At 47.0% G+C, this 18,249-nt stretch overlaps 1 protein-coding gene across 5 annotated transcripts in view; it reads left to right on the forward strand.

Annotated features, from left to right (window-relative positions):
• The window catches only part of tanc1b (tetratricopeptide repeat, ankyrin repeat and coiled-coil containing 1b), a 147,536-nt gene that overhangs the window by 47,193 nt on the left and 82,094 nt on the right, over positions 1–18,249 (forward strand). For all 5 annotated transcript variants that reach the window (XM_056289620.1, XM_056289619.1, XM_056289622.1 and 2 more), the window contains one exon: positions 6,613–6,717. In XM_056289620.1, the coding sequence (XP_056145595.1) occupies positions 6,613–6,717 (105 nt within the window). The remainder of the gene's footprint in view (positions 1–6,612; positions 6,718–18,249) is intronic.

Below are 18,249 nucleotides of genomic sequence, written 5' to 3' on the forward strand. Positions count from 1 at the left end.
GCCAGAAAATTTGTCCATTAGATAGTTATTAACTCATTTACTACATATCAGAAAATTGCTTTCTACATAATAGATGCGTTCTACGAAATATCACAAGAAGCAGTATTTGTATTTTTAGTACACTATCACTGAGAGACTATTGATTTGGTGGGGTGAAAGGAAACTCGTGAATACCAAATATCGGCTTTCCTTTCCTGAAGCCAGTGTTGTAGATAGCTCAGCAGCAGGATATTAACACAACAAGCAGCGCCAAGAGATCCATTCTCATTTTAATTCCAGAACTTTCAGAAAGTCATGTCATGGCTGATGGCTTTTGATAAAGCACTAATGGCTCCACCACGCCTGTGTGTGTTTTTCACTAAATTTGATAATTAAAGTGCAGTCATTAGCAGAATTTGATTTCCAAGAACGTTTCTGCCTGAACCGAAACCACCTCTTTTATCTGACAAAGAATTCTGTCACAGGAGTGAATATGATAGAAATCTATTCTATTCTTCACCCTGTGACTTTCATTTCCACTTTCATTTTCACCCAAATGTTGTTTTTTTTCCCCTCAGAAATAAAATTACCTTCAATATATCCCTGCCAAGTTATTTTTTTGTCTTCATTCCAAATCAGCGGTTCCCTAATTTAAAAAGATGTGGCATTCACAGCCCCACTAATTATGTCATATCTTGCGTGTTTCCTTTGACAAATGATATGATATGCAACGATGTTCCATCAAGGACTACTTGTCATCTTCTTTACCCTGCCAGATGAATCTACAAATCATTTCGCCACCCTGTCATGATAGGAGCTTCCTTCAAAGCCAGTGGAAGCTCCTTTGAGGTTAGCGCTCCTTAAAGTCCCCTCCCGAGTGTTAGCAGTAACCAGTCAGTCCCAGGTGGGTATGGGTATTGACAGCTTTTCGGGAACGATGCTGTGAAACATCCTGTGATGCTACGGAGGACCCTTTGAACGGTGCTATGATGGGGACCCAGTGGAAAGTTCTCTTCCGTTCTCCACTTGACTGGGCTTCAATACGCTTCGGCTCCTTATCGCATACAGTCCCCTTTTTCATCCTCAGTGAAATCCTAACTCACTCTATGCTTCAGAGACACTGACTCAAACTGTCATTGGCTCCTAACTCAGTACTTGAGTTGACTCCAGATGTCTATATGCTGCAGCGCCATATTCACACGTGCAAGGTTATTATAGTGTGCTGGGGGAGGGGGACGAAAAACCAAGTCTTATTGTAGGATGTTTTGAGTTTGGCATTGTCTTTAGAGAAGGCATCATCGGGCTCTCAGTGGAGACCAATGCATAATTCATGTGGGTTTGTAAAACGGTATGTGTGCAGCCCGACGTGACTATTAAACACGGAAGCATAAAAAGGATCCCCAATCTCTCACTGTGGCAGGTTTCAGAACCAGCATTAGCAAACAGGATAATGGCGATTTGCAAGCCAATGAATAGAAAAATTAATTATGAATTTGCATTGATATAGTAAAGCTTGGTGGCACATCTTGCCTTTGCATGTACTAGTCGCGTATCTTCTAAATTAAACCACGTGTCAGCTGTTTCAGAACCAGTCCGAATAATGGACAAAGCTGTATATATCTGAATAATTACATTTCGCTTTTGAGTCGGAGAATGACATTTCAGAACATGAAGAGGGGTATTGTTACTGGTATTGCTGTCCAGTGTGGACACGCTGTTTTTCTGAATAATTGAAATGTCAAGAGGTCAGAGTCCATCTTGAAGAATGCTGAGAAAACCCCCTGATCACTTCTGTGGCATGAGCGAACCTTCTTTTCTATCGCTGAGGTGGACATCATCTGGGCATCATTAGTGTTTGTCCACAGCTGTAGATGATTGCTGTGTGCGCGCTTGTGTGTGTGTGTTGGCTGACAGCTCACTGGTCATGGCCTCCTGAGTTTTATACAGAGGGCCTGTGTGCAGAGGGCCCCTGGGGAGTCAGATCTTGCCTGGCTGGCAGCCTCTCCCCAGAGAGCCTCCTCTTTCCCTTTCTCTTTTCGCCTCTCCATCACTCTCATGTCACCGTCTCACCTTTTTCCCCCTGTTGTCCGAGCCAGTATGTTTGAACAACCTACTTTTCCCAATAAAAAAAAAGAAGGTTTTTTTGCCGACCCCCTTGGCTGACCCCCTTTAAGATATGGAGGCTTGCAGTGCCTTGCTCTCAGATAAGTGGCTGTTTCTGGACACACATATCTCTCTAGTGTATGTTAATCAAAAGTGTGACCGCTTATCGGAAAACTCTTCTTTTAATTACAACACCTTATCGTCTGCCATCATCCTTCTCCAAGTTTACTCAATCCGATCGTTCCTGCATACCTGCCATTGACATTGTTTTCCTTTCTTCCTTCCTGCTCCAGTTAGTACGTACCTGATATATTTTAGGTGTACCGCCGGCAGTGGCTGATCACTAGCTGTCCCTTTCTATAGTGAGCGTCTCACGTTTTTTCACTGATATGAAGTAGTCCTGCTTGGACTATGGCGTTTGTGTTAGTGCTCATTTGAGAGTAATGCAACTGGGCTGGTGAAATAATAGAAATATTTTAGCTAAGTACCACAAGAATGCAGCGTTCCCCTGCTGTCTGTTCTGTTTTTGTTCCGGAATCAAGCATTTTAATTCCACTCATCCATCAGAGGCCTAAAGAAGCAACTGGCTCTGTTTGTGTTTTGTTTTCCATGCTGTTGTTCGAGTGCTGATCACCAACCAAGTCCAACTCTCCATATCTCTCATTCTCTCTCTCTCCCTCCTCTCTCTCTCTCCCCCTCTCTTTCTCTCTCTCTCCCCCTCTCTTTCTCAAATTCAAAAGTGCTTTATTGGCATGACAAATAGGCACTTGTATTGCCAAAGCAGTCATTACAAACAGAACAGAAAATCAGAACATATACCGAACATCTCTCTCTCCCTCACTCTCATTCTTGCTCCCTTTCTCTCTCTCTCTCTCTCTCTCTCTCTCTCTCTCTCTCTCTCTCTCTCTCTCTCTCTCTCTCTCTCTCTCTCTCTCTCTCTCTCTCTCTCTCTCTCCTCTCTCTCTCCCTCACTCTCATTCTTGCTCCCTTTCTCTCTCTCGCCCTCTCTTTCGTTCTCTCAGCCTCCTCTCTCTCGCCCTCTCTCTCTCTCTCTTTCTCTCTCTCTCTCTCTCTCTCTCTCTCTCTCTCTCTCTCTCTCTCTCTCTCTCTCTCTCACTGTTGCTCCCCTTCCCTCTCTCTCTCTGTCAGTTTTTAAGTTCAGGATAATTTTGTAGCATTCTGCACCCATGTCCTTGCTTTGATGAGCCCATGGCTGCTTTTTGGAGGACGTCATGCTGCGATAATACTTATTTGTCCTCTCTGTGTGGGGTATGTGAAGAATGCCAAGATCTCATGCATTTTAATTTGCTGTGATTGGCTCAGAGAGTAAATGTGATTTGCCTCCTGTGGACAGGACTAAGTTGATAGTCAGAGGACATGGTCACATTCATTCTTCTGTTCTGTACTGTTCTGTTCTGTTCTGTTCTGTTCTGTTTTCACCCCCTTAAGCATTCTTGGTTGAGTCGAGGAAAATGTATGAGGCCGAATGCGATGTGCTTAGAGCCCTGGTCAGCCCGAGCAACCGACGACATCTTTAATGCAAGGCAGAAAAACACAGTGTGCTTTTCTGTCTGTGGAAGCGATCGTGCACCCAGAATCTAAGAAAACGAGAGAGTATCTCTCAGCTGCACTCCCCTCTCTTTGTCCTTCAAGTGTGCCCCCCCCCCCACATACCCCACCACTCCGCAGGCTTTTTCATGCTTATTAAAGATTGGAATTGCTCATTCGGCAGGTCTTAAGTGCAGAATGGCAGAGCAGTAATGGCACACTCAGGGGGCATGCAGCCATTGATAAAGGCTTCAGGGTAAACACGAAAGCCTGTTAAATCGGGAGATGAGCTTGTGGATGGAAAATAAAGTCCTCTGCGCTTTGTCTTTCAAAACCCAATGGTCAGATTTGCGGGTACTGATAAAGGACCCACTGATTCTTCTCTACATCATTAGCCCAGAAATCAGCCATGTGTTTGTTATTTCATGTGTGGGTCCGGTGTAAATACCTTTAGCATTTTGTGTAAACTGAATCTGAACTCAGGCATATGGTTTAGATTACTTAAAGCGTGCCCCCTGTTGTTTTCCTTTTTTTCTTCTTTGAAATACTTGGCGTTAAGTGAATGTGTTAGCCAGTCTGCAATTGTTCCCAGTTGTTTACCTGATCTAAATGCCACTCGCACACAGCCTTCCCTCTGTCTCTGTTGGGTCTGCTTTAATGGGGTATGTGTGACTCCTGGCTAATAAGTTGTGCCTGACCATCCACAGATGAATAGTAGTTTTCAGGACAAAGTATCTGGCTGTGTCTGCCAGAAAATGGGTCGACTTGGCTGACCGGCACCACGGTTTGTTGAATCAATCCTCTTCAGCTCAGGCCTCGTCCATCGACAGATGTGGGTTCGGATTCAGACTGCTGTAGCTCACATGTTTCGTGGCGATCCAGCTCTTAGATGTCGGTGCTTTTTTAAAACATATCTCTCTCTGGTGCTAAATGCTTCCAACTCATCTGATGGACTACCGTGTTGGGAATCAGAGCCTTAACTTTGAGCTCTTTGACCACATCTATGTCAGAGCTTCCACTTACAGAATTGTCCTAGGATAGACAAGAGCCTCCTTTACAGAAGCAAAACACTGAATGGCGATGTGCGCTGAGACCCGATCTATTTCCTCAAGGCTATTACTTTAGGAGAAGCCAGCTTGTCTGTTATGATCACTTCTATCACAGCATCGGGTCATGTTTTTGAGCACCACCCCTCACTGTGCATTTCAAGTCGCATATCCATAGATGGCAGTGTGTATCAAGCTGAGCTTGACTCTCAAGTCCGGTTTGTTGTAGTTGCCCCTCCAGATCGGTGGCTTTAACATGGCTGATGTACCACCCCCACCCCCATCATCCCTCCATTTAATTCCACCACTCCTGTGTCCTACCAGTATCTCTGGTCAAGATCACAGCTGTGGGCTGAGGGATTGTTCCATCTGACTCAGATTGGGTTTTGTGGCGGGGAGGTGCTGGTGTGGGATGTAGCAATGGGAAATTACTATCTCTCCTCTCCCATCTGATCTGTATGTTATGGCTGGGGTTACACATACAGTCATCTGATTACATGGGACTGGAGGAGGAGGGTCGGCTCGGGTTACAGCAGGTCAGGGCCAGAGCAGAAAGCAGCAGCAGTGGCGGGAGGAAAGGCAGGCTGGTGCTTCATTATCTGGACTTGGAGATCCCAAGACTCAACTCAGCTCCCATTTTTAGATTTTCTACATTTAGATTTTTGTTTCTGTGTTTCGTGTTGGAATTTTTTTATATTTTTTTTTTTGCATTTCTCCAGAGCTACCACGGCAGACTGCAAAACTCTGGACATAAACAGCTTTTATGATGGCACAGAAAAGATTTGTTGGTTTTATTCAGACTACTGCCTTTCCTGGATGTCTTATGCACATAAGTCATTATCCGTCCACCCTCAGGAAAGGTTTGTCGCACAGTGCTGTTGTTTAAAGAAACTGCCGTATCTGTGTGTCGTCTCAGGGCAGAAGGAAACGTGACAATGTGGCGTTGTTAAGATGGCTGTCAGAGGGAAAGTAGAAGGTCCTTGGAACGGCTTTTACTTGAGTTTGCCCTCAAATCATACAAGAACACACAAGAATTGTACACGATGCCTCGGCTGGGTGAGTTCGTCAGTGAATTACCATCACGTCAGGCAGAGAGGCGTGCTTAACTAGTCCTGTGTGGAGCAGCGGGACCGCTCAGCCTGTCTGAGTGGCGAGTGGAAGGAAAGGGAGTCGCCCGCTAACTTCAGCTTCTCGCTAAGGAGAAAACGCAACCTCCAGTGAAGTCTGCTGCTGTCCCAGACACATCAGCTGACACGCACCGGGACGCCTGAACCTCGGTTCACCCGCAGCTCTGCTCACGCTCAAACAGGACACACTTTCAAGGCACCGCAACAAAAAAAGATCTTCACTTAACAAAAGCTCACTCTGTCTTCTGCGTCTTGCACATGGACACACACGAGCACACATGCGAACAGCAGCACACACGAGCATTTAAAGTTCGCTAAGAGGCTAATTGCTGTGGTTTCCTGCCATAGTTTACATTCCCAGAGCTGGCTAGTAGTGTTGTACTGGGAGTCTCTAGCCAGTCAGTCAGTCACCCAGCCAGTGAGCCAGCCAGCCAGCTGGCTAGCCAGCCAGTCATTCAGGCGATTCTTCGGGCTGTCAGGCAGAGCTGCTATCAGCACGAGGAGCTGTCTGGGAGTGTGTGTGCAAGTGTTTGCGAGTTACGGACCGCCGCCAAGCCTGTACCGCTAGGACTGTGCTGCCTCTCATCTCAACTCCCATCTGGAACACGTTAATCCCGCAAGAGCTCTCTTTCTCACTCTCACCCTCTTTCTCTCTCACCCTCTCTCGTTCTCTCTCACAAGCTCTCTGCCTTTCTCCCATTCTCATTATCTCTCCCTCTCTTCTCCCCTTTTCATTATCTCTGTCTGTCTGTCTGTCTGTCTGTCTGTCCGTCCCTCATTCTCTCTGGATCCGTGGCTGGTGCTGGCAGGTCCAATCAGGAAGCCCAAGTATGTGGAGAGCCCTCGTGTTCCCTCCGACGCCATCGTCTCAGCGCTGAGGAAGGTGGCCGATAACAAGGAGTCATCTCACAATGGTAAGCCAGCTTTGTGTGTGTGTGTGTGTGTGCGCGCGCGTGTGGGTGTGGGTGCATGTGTTTGTTTCTTCTGATGAGACACTGCAAGAGTTAGGACTGAAAGAGTTGCTTTTGAAAGAACGGGTGACCTGTGTCTCATCCACTGGAATTCAGAACTCCCTCGGTCTGCGATGTGACTCTGCAGTTGGGCGTGTTTTGTGCACTGTAGAATGTTATTGTTGTGTTAATGGGGTCAGCTGTGGGTCTATGTTGTATAAGGCAGTTTCAGCCACTGTAAGCTCGGTCTATGGAAATGCCCATGCATGAGTCCCCTTCTCACTTGCAGTGTCAAATACAAACACAAGATAGTGTCCCAGTTTATTCTGAAGTGCCTGCCTGGATACAGACGAGTCCCTTCCCACTACGAGGGAATGCATCGTCATGCCACAGTGCTGGGTTCATTCCACAGCAGAGCCCTGATATGAGATGACGAGAGATCTCAAAGCATGTTTACCGTGTGTGTGTGTGTGTGTGTGTGTGTGTGTGTGTGTGTGTGTGTGTTGTAAAGCTTGCCTTTACTGTTATTGTAGCCCATTGGCTCCCGTGTTGGGTCTCGTGTGTTTGTGTGTGTAGGGGTAATGTTCCACTAAGTGCTCTGTTTTGATTTCCAACAGAGCAGGGTGGGGTCACATTCCTCCCATATGCTTAACTGGAGTTGTGGGCTGCGTTATCTTTAGCAGGAGGCAGCTCAGGGAGAGGTACCCTCTCATTGTACACGGCTCATATGAGCAGCAGGCCGAGTCACTGTTGACTGTTACATACCAGACCGGAGGGTGTGTCTGACACTGAGCTGGCACAGAGCAGTATCAAGGTTTAGATGGGGCTACTGGTAGACAATGGGCGCCAGCTTGATGTTGATTTGTGCCGGGCGACGTAGTGACACTGACACTCTGCTGAGTCTATTAAGAGCTAGTTCCCAGACAGCTAACAGCAGCTATGCTAAATCTTTGAACGGTACTGTACTCTGCTGTACTGTACTCTATTGTGCTTTACTGTACTGTACTGTACTGTGGCTGTTGTATGCTGGACTGCTGTGGAAAGTTTGGTGAGAGCTCTCGCTGAGATTTCGCTCAGTTTTAAGTCAATGCTAAGTCATGGTTTGCTAAAGAGATTATTGGATGTGAATTTACACTGAATGAAAAGAATCTGTGTGGGAGGGACAGCGATCGGGGGACTGCCCATTATTCCGAAACCCCATTAGTCCGAAAAATGTCGTGTTGGACTGAAAGCCCGTTTGTCCAACAGACGTTGCCCCGAAAACAAAAGCCCACTGCGCCGAAGGCCCGGTGTTCCAAAAATACACTCTCCCTGATGTTTTGCCCCTAATAGCTTAGTTTATTTTGACGTGCAAACGTGACGATGCCGTTTACTACTGATTCGCGTGAATGGGAGCTGTAACATAAGAGAACATCGTCTCTACTTCACCAGAAATATCAGCGTTCTTGTATTTATCTCTGGCCACTTCAGATCGGTGATTCGCAGCGACATCTCTGGTCCGTCAGATTATGTGACCATGCTTTTAAAACACACTATTTCAGACAGGATTCAGCAGTCAAATCGATGCGGTTAAATTTAGGCATGAAATTAGAACTGGTTAAGATGGGCGTCCAGATGGCGTGGTGGTCTATTCCATTTTCTACCAACACGGGGCTCTCCGGTTCGAACCCCCGTGTTACTTCCGGCTTGGTCGTGCGTCCCTACAGACACAATTGGCCGTGTCTGTGGGTGAGAAGCCGGATGTGGGTATGTGTCCTGGTTGCCGCACTAGCGCCTCCTCTGGTCGGTCGGGGTGCTGTTCAGGCGGGAGGGGGATCTGGGGGGAATAGCGTGATCCTCCCATGCACTACGTCCCCCTGGTGAAACTCCTCATGTCAGGTGAAAAGAAGCGGCTGGTGACTCCACATGTATGGGAGGAGGCATGTGGTAGTCTGCAGCCCTCCCCGGATCACCAGAGGGGATGGAGCAGTGACCGGGACGGCTCGGAAGAGTGGGGTAATTGGCCAAGTACAATTGGGGAGAAAAGGGGGGGGGGGACTGATTAAGATTAGGCATTCGGTTGGAGACGGTTAATTTTCGATGTGGGTTTGGTGTGGCTAGATTTGGATTAGCATCTGGGGGCATGGCCGAAATAGCGCATTTTAAGGGCAGGGTCACATAATTTGACGGGTCACAAATGTTGGTTTAACACCAGCAGTCACTGGACTAGCAACTCCAGGGAGAGTGTATATTTTTGGAACAACGGGCCTTCTGAGCAACGGGCGTTTGTTTTCGAGATAACCGCCTGTCCGACAAATGGCCTTTCGGTCCAATGGGACATTTTTCGGACTACTGGGGTTTCGGAGTATTTGGCCATCGGAACAATGGCATGGCACCAGTGATCAATGCAATGACATCGAACAGTCCTCAAAATAGACCACATTTTGGTCATACCTCAGCAACCCGCCAATGTTTTCTGTTTCCACTGGGGACCCTTTCTCTGGGGACTCATGACCCCTTTGAAACACTTGCACGCAGACACACAAATACATTCTAGCCACTCAAGGATACAGATCTTTCAGTGGCTCCTGATGGACACACAACATGCACACATACACACACGCACAATACAGAAATATCTGACTTGTGTTTACAGAAGAGGCCTAGCGATGGTTGTTTTAACCCTGTGTGCTTAATTCGGACTCCTCTAGAATTTCATCCTAGTCTAAAATAACTCTTCAGTTGATACAGCAGGCCCTAAACATCTCACACGTGTGTGACAGATCTAAAGGTCCAGCCTCCAGACATCTATGTACTACTTTAGACCATAGGGTGAGGAACCATCTGACTGCCTCAGTGCCAAGCACACAGAGTACTGAAAGTGGAAAACCACCTTAAAATAGAACTGACATGTTATTCTTTTGATCTGGAAAACTTCAGTCCAGCCGAGAGTAGTCCTGATGATATTGCTGGGTGAACCATCCAAGACCCACTCCAATGACAGTCACTGGGAGATTTTACTCAATGACCCGGGAGTCAATAACCAGGTATTTTTAGGAGATATTTTGTTGGGTACTTCATGTATAATTGTGAGTCAGTCATAACTGAGCAGCTCCAGATTTTGTTAGAGACTTGGGTGTCTGGTTTCTAGCTTTGGGAATAATTTGAAAATTTTCCCAAATATTTAATTTAGCCTTCACAGTAACAGAAGATCAGAGTTATGATACATACACATCTTATATATACACTACCGTTCAAAAGTTTGGGATCACCCAAACAATTTTGTGTTTTCCATGAAAAGTCACACTTATTCACCACCATATGTTGTGAAATGAATAGAAAATAGAGTCAAGACATTGACAAGGTTAGAAATAATGATTTGTATTTGAAATAAAATTTTTTTTACATCAAACTTTGCTTTCGTCAAAGAATCCTCCATTTGCAGCAATTACAGCATTGCAGACCTTTGGCATTCTAGCTGTTAATTTGTTGAGGTAATCTGGAGAAATTGCACCCCACGCTTCCAGAAGCAGCTCCCACAAGTTGGATTGGTTGGATGGGCACTTCTTTGAGCAGATTGAGTTTCTGGAGCATCACATTTGTGGGGTCAATTAAACGCTCAAAATGGCCAGAAAAAGAGAACTTTCATCTGAAACTCGACAGTCTATTCTTGTTCTTAGAAATGAAAGCTATTCCATGCGAGAAATTGCTAAGAAATTGAAGATTTCCTACACCGGTGTGTACTACTCCCTTCAGAGGACAGCACAAACAGGCTCTAACCAGAGTAGAAAAAGAAGTGGGAGGCCGCGTTGCACAACTGAGCAAGAAGATAAGTACATTAGAGTCTCTAGTTTGAGAAACAGACGCCTCACAGGTCCCCAACTGGCATCTTCATTAAATAGTACCTGTTAGAGCCGGTTTGTGCTGTCCTCTGAAGGGAGTAGTACACACCGGTGTAGGAAATCTTCAATTTCTTAGCAATTTCTCGCATGGAATAGCCTTCATTTCTAAGAACAAGAATAGACTGTCGAGTTTCAGATGAAAGTTCTCTTTTTCTGGCCATTTTGAGCGTTTAATTGACCCCACAAATGTGATGCTCCAGAAACTCAATCTGCTCAAAGAAGTGCCCATCCAACCAATCCAACTTGTGGGAGCTGCTTCTGGAAGCGTGGGGTGCAATTTCTCCAGATTACCTCAACAAATTAACAGCTAGAATGCCAAAGGTCTGCAATGCTGTAATTGCTGCAAATGGAGGATTCTTTAACGAAAGCAAAGTTTGATGTAAAAAAAATCTTATTTCAAATAAAAATCATTATTTCTAACCTTGTGAATGTCTTGACTCTATTTTCTATTCATTTCACAACATATGGTGGTGAATAAGTGTGACTTTTCATGGAAAACACGAAATTGTTTGGGTGATCCCAAACTTTTGAACGGTAGTGTATATATATATATATATATATATATATATATATATATATAATGTCTAGGTACAATTGCATGTAGGTTGCAGTCTACATGCAATTGTTGTCTTCTTAGCTGGCCTCTTCCTCTCCCACACCTCACTTAGAGCATTTACAGTAAAGGAATGCTCACTGCTGAGAAGTCACACCAGCATGAGGCATGAGCCAACTTCAGTAATGGCATCAAAACATGTACGATTAAGCACCATGTAAATACTAGCCTAATGAAGGCTAATTGTGACGACCCAGCTGTCAAGTCGAGCAGGGCCCAGGAGCTCAGCCGAGAACTTTTTCACACCCATACATGGGAACCCGCATCTTCCATCCTCCTCTCTCTGTCTCGCTCTCTGTCTCGCTCTCTCTGCCTCACTCGCTCTCTCTTCGTTTTCTCTCTCTCACTCTCTCTCCATTTTCTCTCTCTTGCTCTCTTTCTCCGTTTTCTTCCCCCCCCCCCCCTTCTCTCTCAGTTCAGTTCAGTGGAATTAACTTAACTGGCTGGTACTGCCAAAGCACACAAAAGGCTTGACAATACTGTAACAAAACAAGCGTAGAACCAAACCCAAAAACCCATAACTGAACTGAGATACATAAATACAACATACAAATACCTGACGCTCATGGCAAACAACAATAAAGAAAAAATTACTGAAGAAAAGATCACTTTTCACATGTCTGTTTCCCTCTTTCGTCTTTCTCCTCCGCACACAAACACAAAGGAGTTGCGTCGCACTTCAAGTTACAGTCGCTTCATCTCATTTGACTACTCGAGTGTCTTTTTTGGGTGGTGGGATTTGGGTGGGGGGCGGGGGGGTGAGACATCAGCATATGTGAATGTGCGTCATGAGTTGTTTTTTGGAAAAGATGTGCGCACCTTATCCAGCATTCTCCGTCAATATCAGCGGCGTGTTTTTTTTTAGGACCCCCCCTTTTTCTCCCCAATTGTATCCAGCCAATTACCCCACTCTCCCGAGCCATCTCGATCGCTGCTCCACCCCCTCTGCTGATCCGGGGAGGGCTGCAGACTACCACATGCCTCCTACCATACACGTGGAGTCACCAGCCACTTCTTTTCACCTGACAGTGATGAGTTTCACCAGGGGGGTGTAGCGCATGGGAGGATCATGCTATTCCCCCCAGTTCCCCCTCCCCCCCGAACAGGCGCCCCGACCGGCCAGAGGAGGCGCTAGTGCAGCGACCAGGACACACACCCACATCCGGCTTCCCACCCGCAGACATGGCCAATTGTGTCTGTAGGGACGTCCGACCAAGCCGGAGGTAACATGGGGATTTGAACTGGCGATCCCTGTGTTGGTAGACAACGGAATAGACCGCCACGCCACCCGGACACCCAGCGGTGTGTTTTTGGCTCAGTTTGTAAAGTCTCCCAGTCAAAAGAAGTAAAACGACGGGGTTGGGGGACCTGTTTTACTTGTGAAGACGTGACGAAACGCTCGTATGACATTGGAGCGTTTCTAACAAGGTCAGTGTTGGCTTTGAATGTTGATTCAGTTCTGGAAGGCTGGGAGGAATCCAAGTCGGAACATCCGTCGGAGGTTTGCAGCCTGAGAACCAAGTGACATTTAAACCCCGCCGATTAAGTCAGTTCTGAAGTGTCGTGAAGGGGCTTTTTGTTCAGAGTGACTGAGGGATGCTCTCTTGAGTTTCTGAAAGCCACGCTTCACGTCATTCAAGTGTACAATAGATAGAGGGGGGAGGGAGGGAGGGAGAGATCGGTCAATTTAGTATACAGTGCGACCGAGGTTTGTGTTTTTTTCTCTGTAAGATTTCTGGCTTCCAAGGCCCCGAAGTGTCTGAAATGCTGAATGTCATTTTGCAGAGGTCTCCATGCGGCGTGCTGTTTTCCGTTTAATCTGGCGAGTCCCAGATACGCGGTGGAGCCCACATGTGGCATCCGAATGCGTTCAGTTGTTCCTCCGGTTGGGTTTCTGGGTTGGGCAGTCAGCTTCCTAATGCTTTCCATTAAAGAACACACATGATGGGCTGGAGACTAAGAAAAGAAACGTGTGCATCTGGCCCGGAGGCCTCTCATGTTGCGCCGTCTTTGAAGAGGGGGACGGTTTCCTGCATGACGGCGGTGTGCGTGTATGTGTGTGTGTGTGTATATATATATATTTATGTAAGTGTGTGTGTGTGTGTGCTGTGCCTGTGTTTGTCAACTGGGTTTCCATGTGTGTGGTTCATGTTTGCGAGATATTTTGCATGTGTGTGTGTGTGTGTGTGTGTGTGTGTGTGTGTGTGTGTGTGTGTGTCCATGACAAGCAGACAGCAGTGGTCCAGCTCATCTCAGCTGTGGCCTTGCAGTTCTGTCTCTGTCAATCAAGGATGCGTCTCACGTCTCTTCTTCTCTGACCAGCATTCCTCTCCTGTTCCCTCCATGTTGCGGCTGTGTGTGTCTTCAGGATAGGACACTCATGCACTCATCCCCCCATCACGTTCAGGATAGGACACTCATGCACTCATCCCCCCCGTCACGTTCAGGATAGGACACTCATGCACTCATCCCCCCATCACGTTCAGGATAGGACACTCATGCACTCATCCCCCCATCACGTTCAGGATAGGACACTCATGCACTCATCCCCCCATCACGTTCAGGATAGGACACTCATGCACTCATCCCCCCCGTCACGTTCAGGATAGGACATTCATGCACTCATCCCCCCATCACGTTCAGGATAGGACACTCATCACTCATCCCCCCCGTCACATTCAGGATAGGACACTCATACACTCATCCCCCCCGTCATGTTCAGGATAGGACAGTCATGCACTCATCCCCCATCACGTTCAGGATAGGACATTCATGCACTCATCCCCCATCACGTTCAGGATAGGACATTCATGCACTCATCCCCCATCACGTTCAGGATAGGACACTCATGCACTCATCCCCCATCACGTTCAGGATAGGACACTCATGCACTCATCCCCCATCACGTTCAGGATAGGACATTCATGCACTCATCCCCCGTCACATTCAGGATAGGACACTCATACACTCATCCCCCCCGTCATGTTCAGGATAGGACATTCATGCACTCATCCCCCATCACGTTCAGGATAGCACACTTATGCACTCATCCCCCATCAGGTTCAGGATAGCACACTTATTCACTCATCCCCCCATCACATCCTTGTGCTGTCCTGATTTTAGTGATGTGTTGCTGCAGCAGCTGCATGGTTAAAACGTTTTTTTTTTAACAACTGTTTGGTTTTACACATAATACAATGACAATGATAACACCACCATTTGCCCAGTGGACTGTAACAAATCAGATTTAACTGCACTATATTTGTCTTTCTGGCCCAAAAAAAAAAGGCAAACATCATCTGTGTATATTTTGGAGACACATGGTATATTTGGACCCATGCCTGAGGTTCTGCTCTGATAGCCATTAAATGGCTTTCTTTTTCTTTTTTTTCCTTCCCCCCTTTTCTCCCCAATTGTATCCATCCAATTACCCCACTCTCCCGAGCTGTCCCGGTCTCTGCTCCACCTCCTCTGCCGATCCGGGGGGGCTGCAGACTACCACATGCCTCCTCCAATACATGTGGAGTCACCAGCTGCTTCTTTTCACCTGACAGTGAGGAGTTTCACCAGCGGGATGTAGTGTATAGGAGGATCACACTATCTCTCCCCCCCCCCGAACAAGCACCCTGACTGACCAGAGGAGGCGCTAGTGCGGTGACCAGGACACATAGCTTCCCACCTGCAGACATGGCCAATTGTGTGTAGGGACGTCCCACTAAGCCGGAGGTAACGGGGATTTGAACTGGCGGTACTCGTGTGGGTAAACAACAGAATAGACCGCTACGCTACCCGGACGCCCCCAGTTGCTTTTTTTTTCACGAGGCAGTGAAAATGCAATAGTTGGTGACTAATTTTTCAACAAGTTACAGTAACAGAGTCAGTATATACTCTTAACATAACATAATTAACATTGAGAATGTGCCTAATGGTAAAAAGTGTCAAATATTTATTTATATTTCTCAGACTGACACGCTTTTGTTTTGCATTGTCAGAAGGACCTTTGGTGTGCGTGGGAATGCATATGAAATGAGAGACTTTGGCTGTGTTGTATTAATTTGAGCTCATCTTCGACCCTACTACTCATTTTTCATCAGACGGTAGTAAGCGATTGGAATCGGGATTTCACAGCCACGGCTGGCACCCCCTCCATAAACCTCCTCACACCTGTGAGAGCATGACATCCCCGGTGACCTTCATGTCCCAGACCCTCTGAATTGGCCAGAGCACTGGGATGATGACCAGTGTGGAGCGGTGGCAGTAATTGTAAGGGATGCTGTTGAAGCTGCACACTTGCTGTTGTGAGAAATTTTAAACAAATTCTTAAACAAGATGGAGGGAGATTCTTTCATACAACAATGGAACCAGAGGGTCTTTCAAGCCAACGCAGGTGCACAATGTGTCTGTGTTTTTGCGTCAATAATCAGTACTCGGCACAATTGTGTAATCAAGCTCCCCTGTTACCACAATACCAATAACTAGAACGCAGGCTTGCATTCAGGCAGCTTTCATTCACTGTGTGCTTCCCAAGACAAGAGCAACTTTGTGACAGGCTAGATGGATGGGCTCTAATTACTGTTAGCTGTTGCAGTGTGATAGTTTAATCCCCCGTTGTGGCATGTCGAGGCCTTTGTTGCTGTCCCCTTTTAATCAACAGCAAAAGGCTGTCATTGTGTGCCTGTTTGTCCATCCCCTTGTTAAAGTCTGAAGCTTCATTCATCTGTGCTGCTCATCTTTGAGGACCTCCCCCACCCCCACCCCCAGCACAACAACTTCATGCCATCACCGTTGGCTCCGCCAGTTGTCCAATTTACTCATAAAATACCATCCGTAGAGGCAGTATCAACTCTGAAGCAAATGGCAGTAACTGTCTGGTGCCAAACTCGGGTTTCAATCAAATCATGGCACTCGCCACCCTACTTTCCCAACCCCTCAGCTGGGGTTGGCATCAACCATCCAAACTTAACATGGTACACACACTAATACAGTCTTCTATGGGCCAGCCCCCCCTCCCCCCCTACTGTACTCAGTTCTCTCTGAGCCTATCCATCTGAAAGATGTTCAGCCAAAGAGCCCACTGGCCCCAGCTCTGGAATGTGCAATAAGAGTGCACGGCGTGCTTCAGGGAGGCACGTCATCCCTGCAACTCTGAACTCTGACTGGAAAGCAGGACGCGTTTGCTCATCAAGTGTTTATTAAATGTGCTCCACTGTTGTGGTAATGGAACTCCAGCTGCTAATGAGTGCAGGCTGGATCATTTTCTCAGCAGGAAGAGAGCCCTGTCACCTCTGCAGACCTGGCATACTCGCAGTGTTCCTCTCTATCTTCTCCTCTTCTTTCTTCCCCCTTTTACGCTCCTCCAACACTGCACTGCCAGGGCTGCTGCCTCACACCTGCTCATAAACTTCCGGAGGTAGAGGGTAATGATGTTGTTTTGTTTTTTGTTTTTTGCATCCATTTTCTCCACAATTATCGGAATAGCAAAGTGTTTCCAGCTTAATCTTTTTTTTCGTTTCCTTCCATATCTCCAGGCAAGTGTTGGATACAAGGTAGTAATCGGACATGTGTAGCAGGAGGAACTCATTTTCATCCTGGAAAGGCTTTTGTTCTGGTAGCCATTTTCGCTCATATCAGTCTCCTAGCCACAGTAATACAGGAATTTACCCTCATATACTGACTTATGCCCCTTTTCCACTACATGGTAGCGGCTCAACTCAACTCGAATTTTTCGTTTTCCATGACTGGAAAGTACCGGCGTTTTGTTAACTGTTACCACTTCTCTGGTACCACCTTTGTCGAGGTTCCAAAAAAACTGGAGTGGGTACCAAAATCAATGCAGACCAGCTACAATGAGGGGCGCTGTTACGGTAATGGAAAACAACACTCGTCGAGTTGAGCCTGTACCATGTAGTGGAAAAGGGGCGTGTGTGTGTGTGTGTGTGTGTGTGTGTGTGTGTGTGTGTGTGTGCGCACGCGCGGCTTGTGCTGATCCGCTTCCAGTGTGCGAAGAGGGCTCTGCGAATTCACGTCTGCAGCGGCCTCATCCAGTAGCGGTGTGGGAAGATGGCGGCGCGAGCTTAAGTTTGCGGCGGTCTCACCCAGTACCGTCCATGCAGTGTCTTTGCCAACGTCTGCGTCTAAATTTGCGTCTTTGTTCGATGGCTGGGAGAGCTAGCACTGGATCAGCTGGGAAAGCTTGGTCTGCTGTGTCCTGTGGGACCAGGGACCACGGCCCTGACGGGAGCTGCGCCCGAAGAGGAAACACCGAGGACGGTTTGACAGGATGCGGAAGCGGGGCAGGCTAAGCTAACCGCAAGCCCATGCAGACGGCAGTTCCGATAACACCGAAGGCGGTCTGGTGGTGGCCTCGCCTAGCGCTGACTGTGTTTTTGATGTCATTGTGTGGAGTGCGGGGAGGTGTGTCGAAGGTGTCTGGCTGGGAGAGCTGGTGTTGGATTGGATGGGGGGGGGCTGGTCTACTGTGTCCAGTGGGCCCAGGGACCACGGCTCTGCCTTGAGCGGTTTGACAGGAAGCGGGGCAGGCTAAGGTAACTGCTAGCCCATTCAGACTAGCAGTTCCGACAGTCATCCTGGCTGGCTTCGTTGTCCTGGACAGTGAAAATCTTTTTTTGGATATGTTGGATATATGTGTTTTTGTAGTTTGGATATGTGTTTTGTCTTTGTGTTGCACTGCTGTGGGCTGGGGGAAACGATATTTCGTTTCATTTCATGTGTGCAGGTGCATGAAGTGAAATGACAAATAAATGTTCCTGATTCATGTATGCATTCCCCCAGGTGAAGAACCTTTTGACATTAGACCGTAGGAATAAGGCTTCACTGTCGTTGAATAAATCTTCAGCTACGTTTTTAATTTTCTATGCATGACCTGACACTGCTGCTGAGACAATTACCAGCAGAATATTGACTTTTGATATTACAATCCATGCCCACACTGATACTGTCAGAAGTGGCATGACATATTATTCCAATATGCTGCAGCATCTT

Source organism: Lampris incognitus, chromosome 11, assembly GCF_029633865.1.
Source record: "Lampris incognitus isolate fLamInc1 chromosome 11, fLamInc1.hap2, whole genome shotgun sequence".
Classification (NCBI taxonomy): Eukaryota; Metazoa; Chordata; class Actinopteri; order Lampriformes; family Lampridae; genus Lampris; species Lampris incognitus.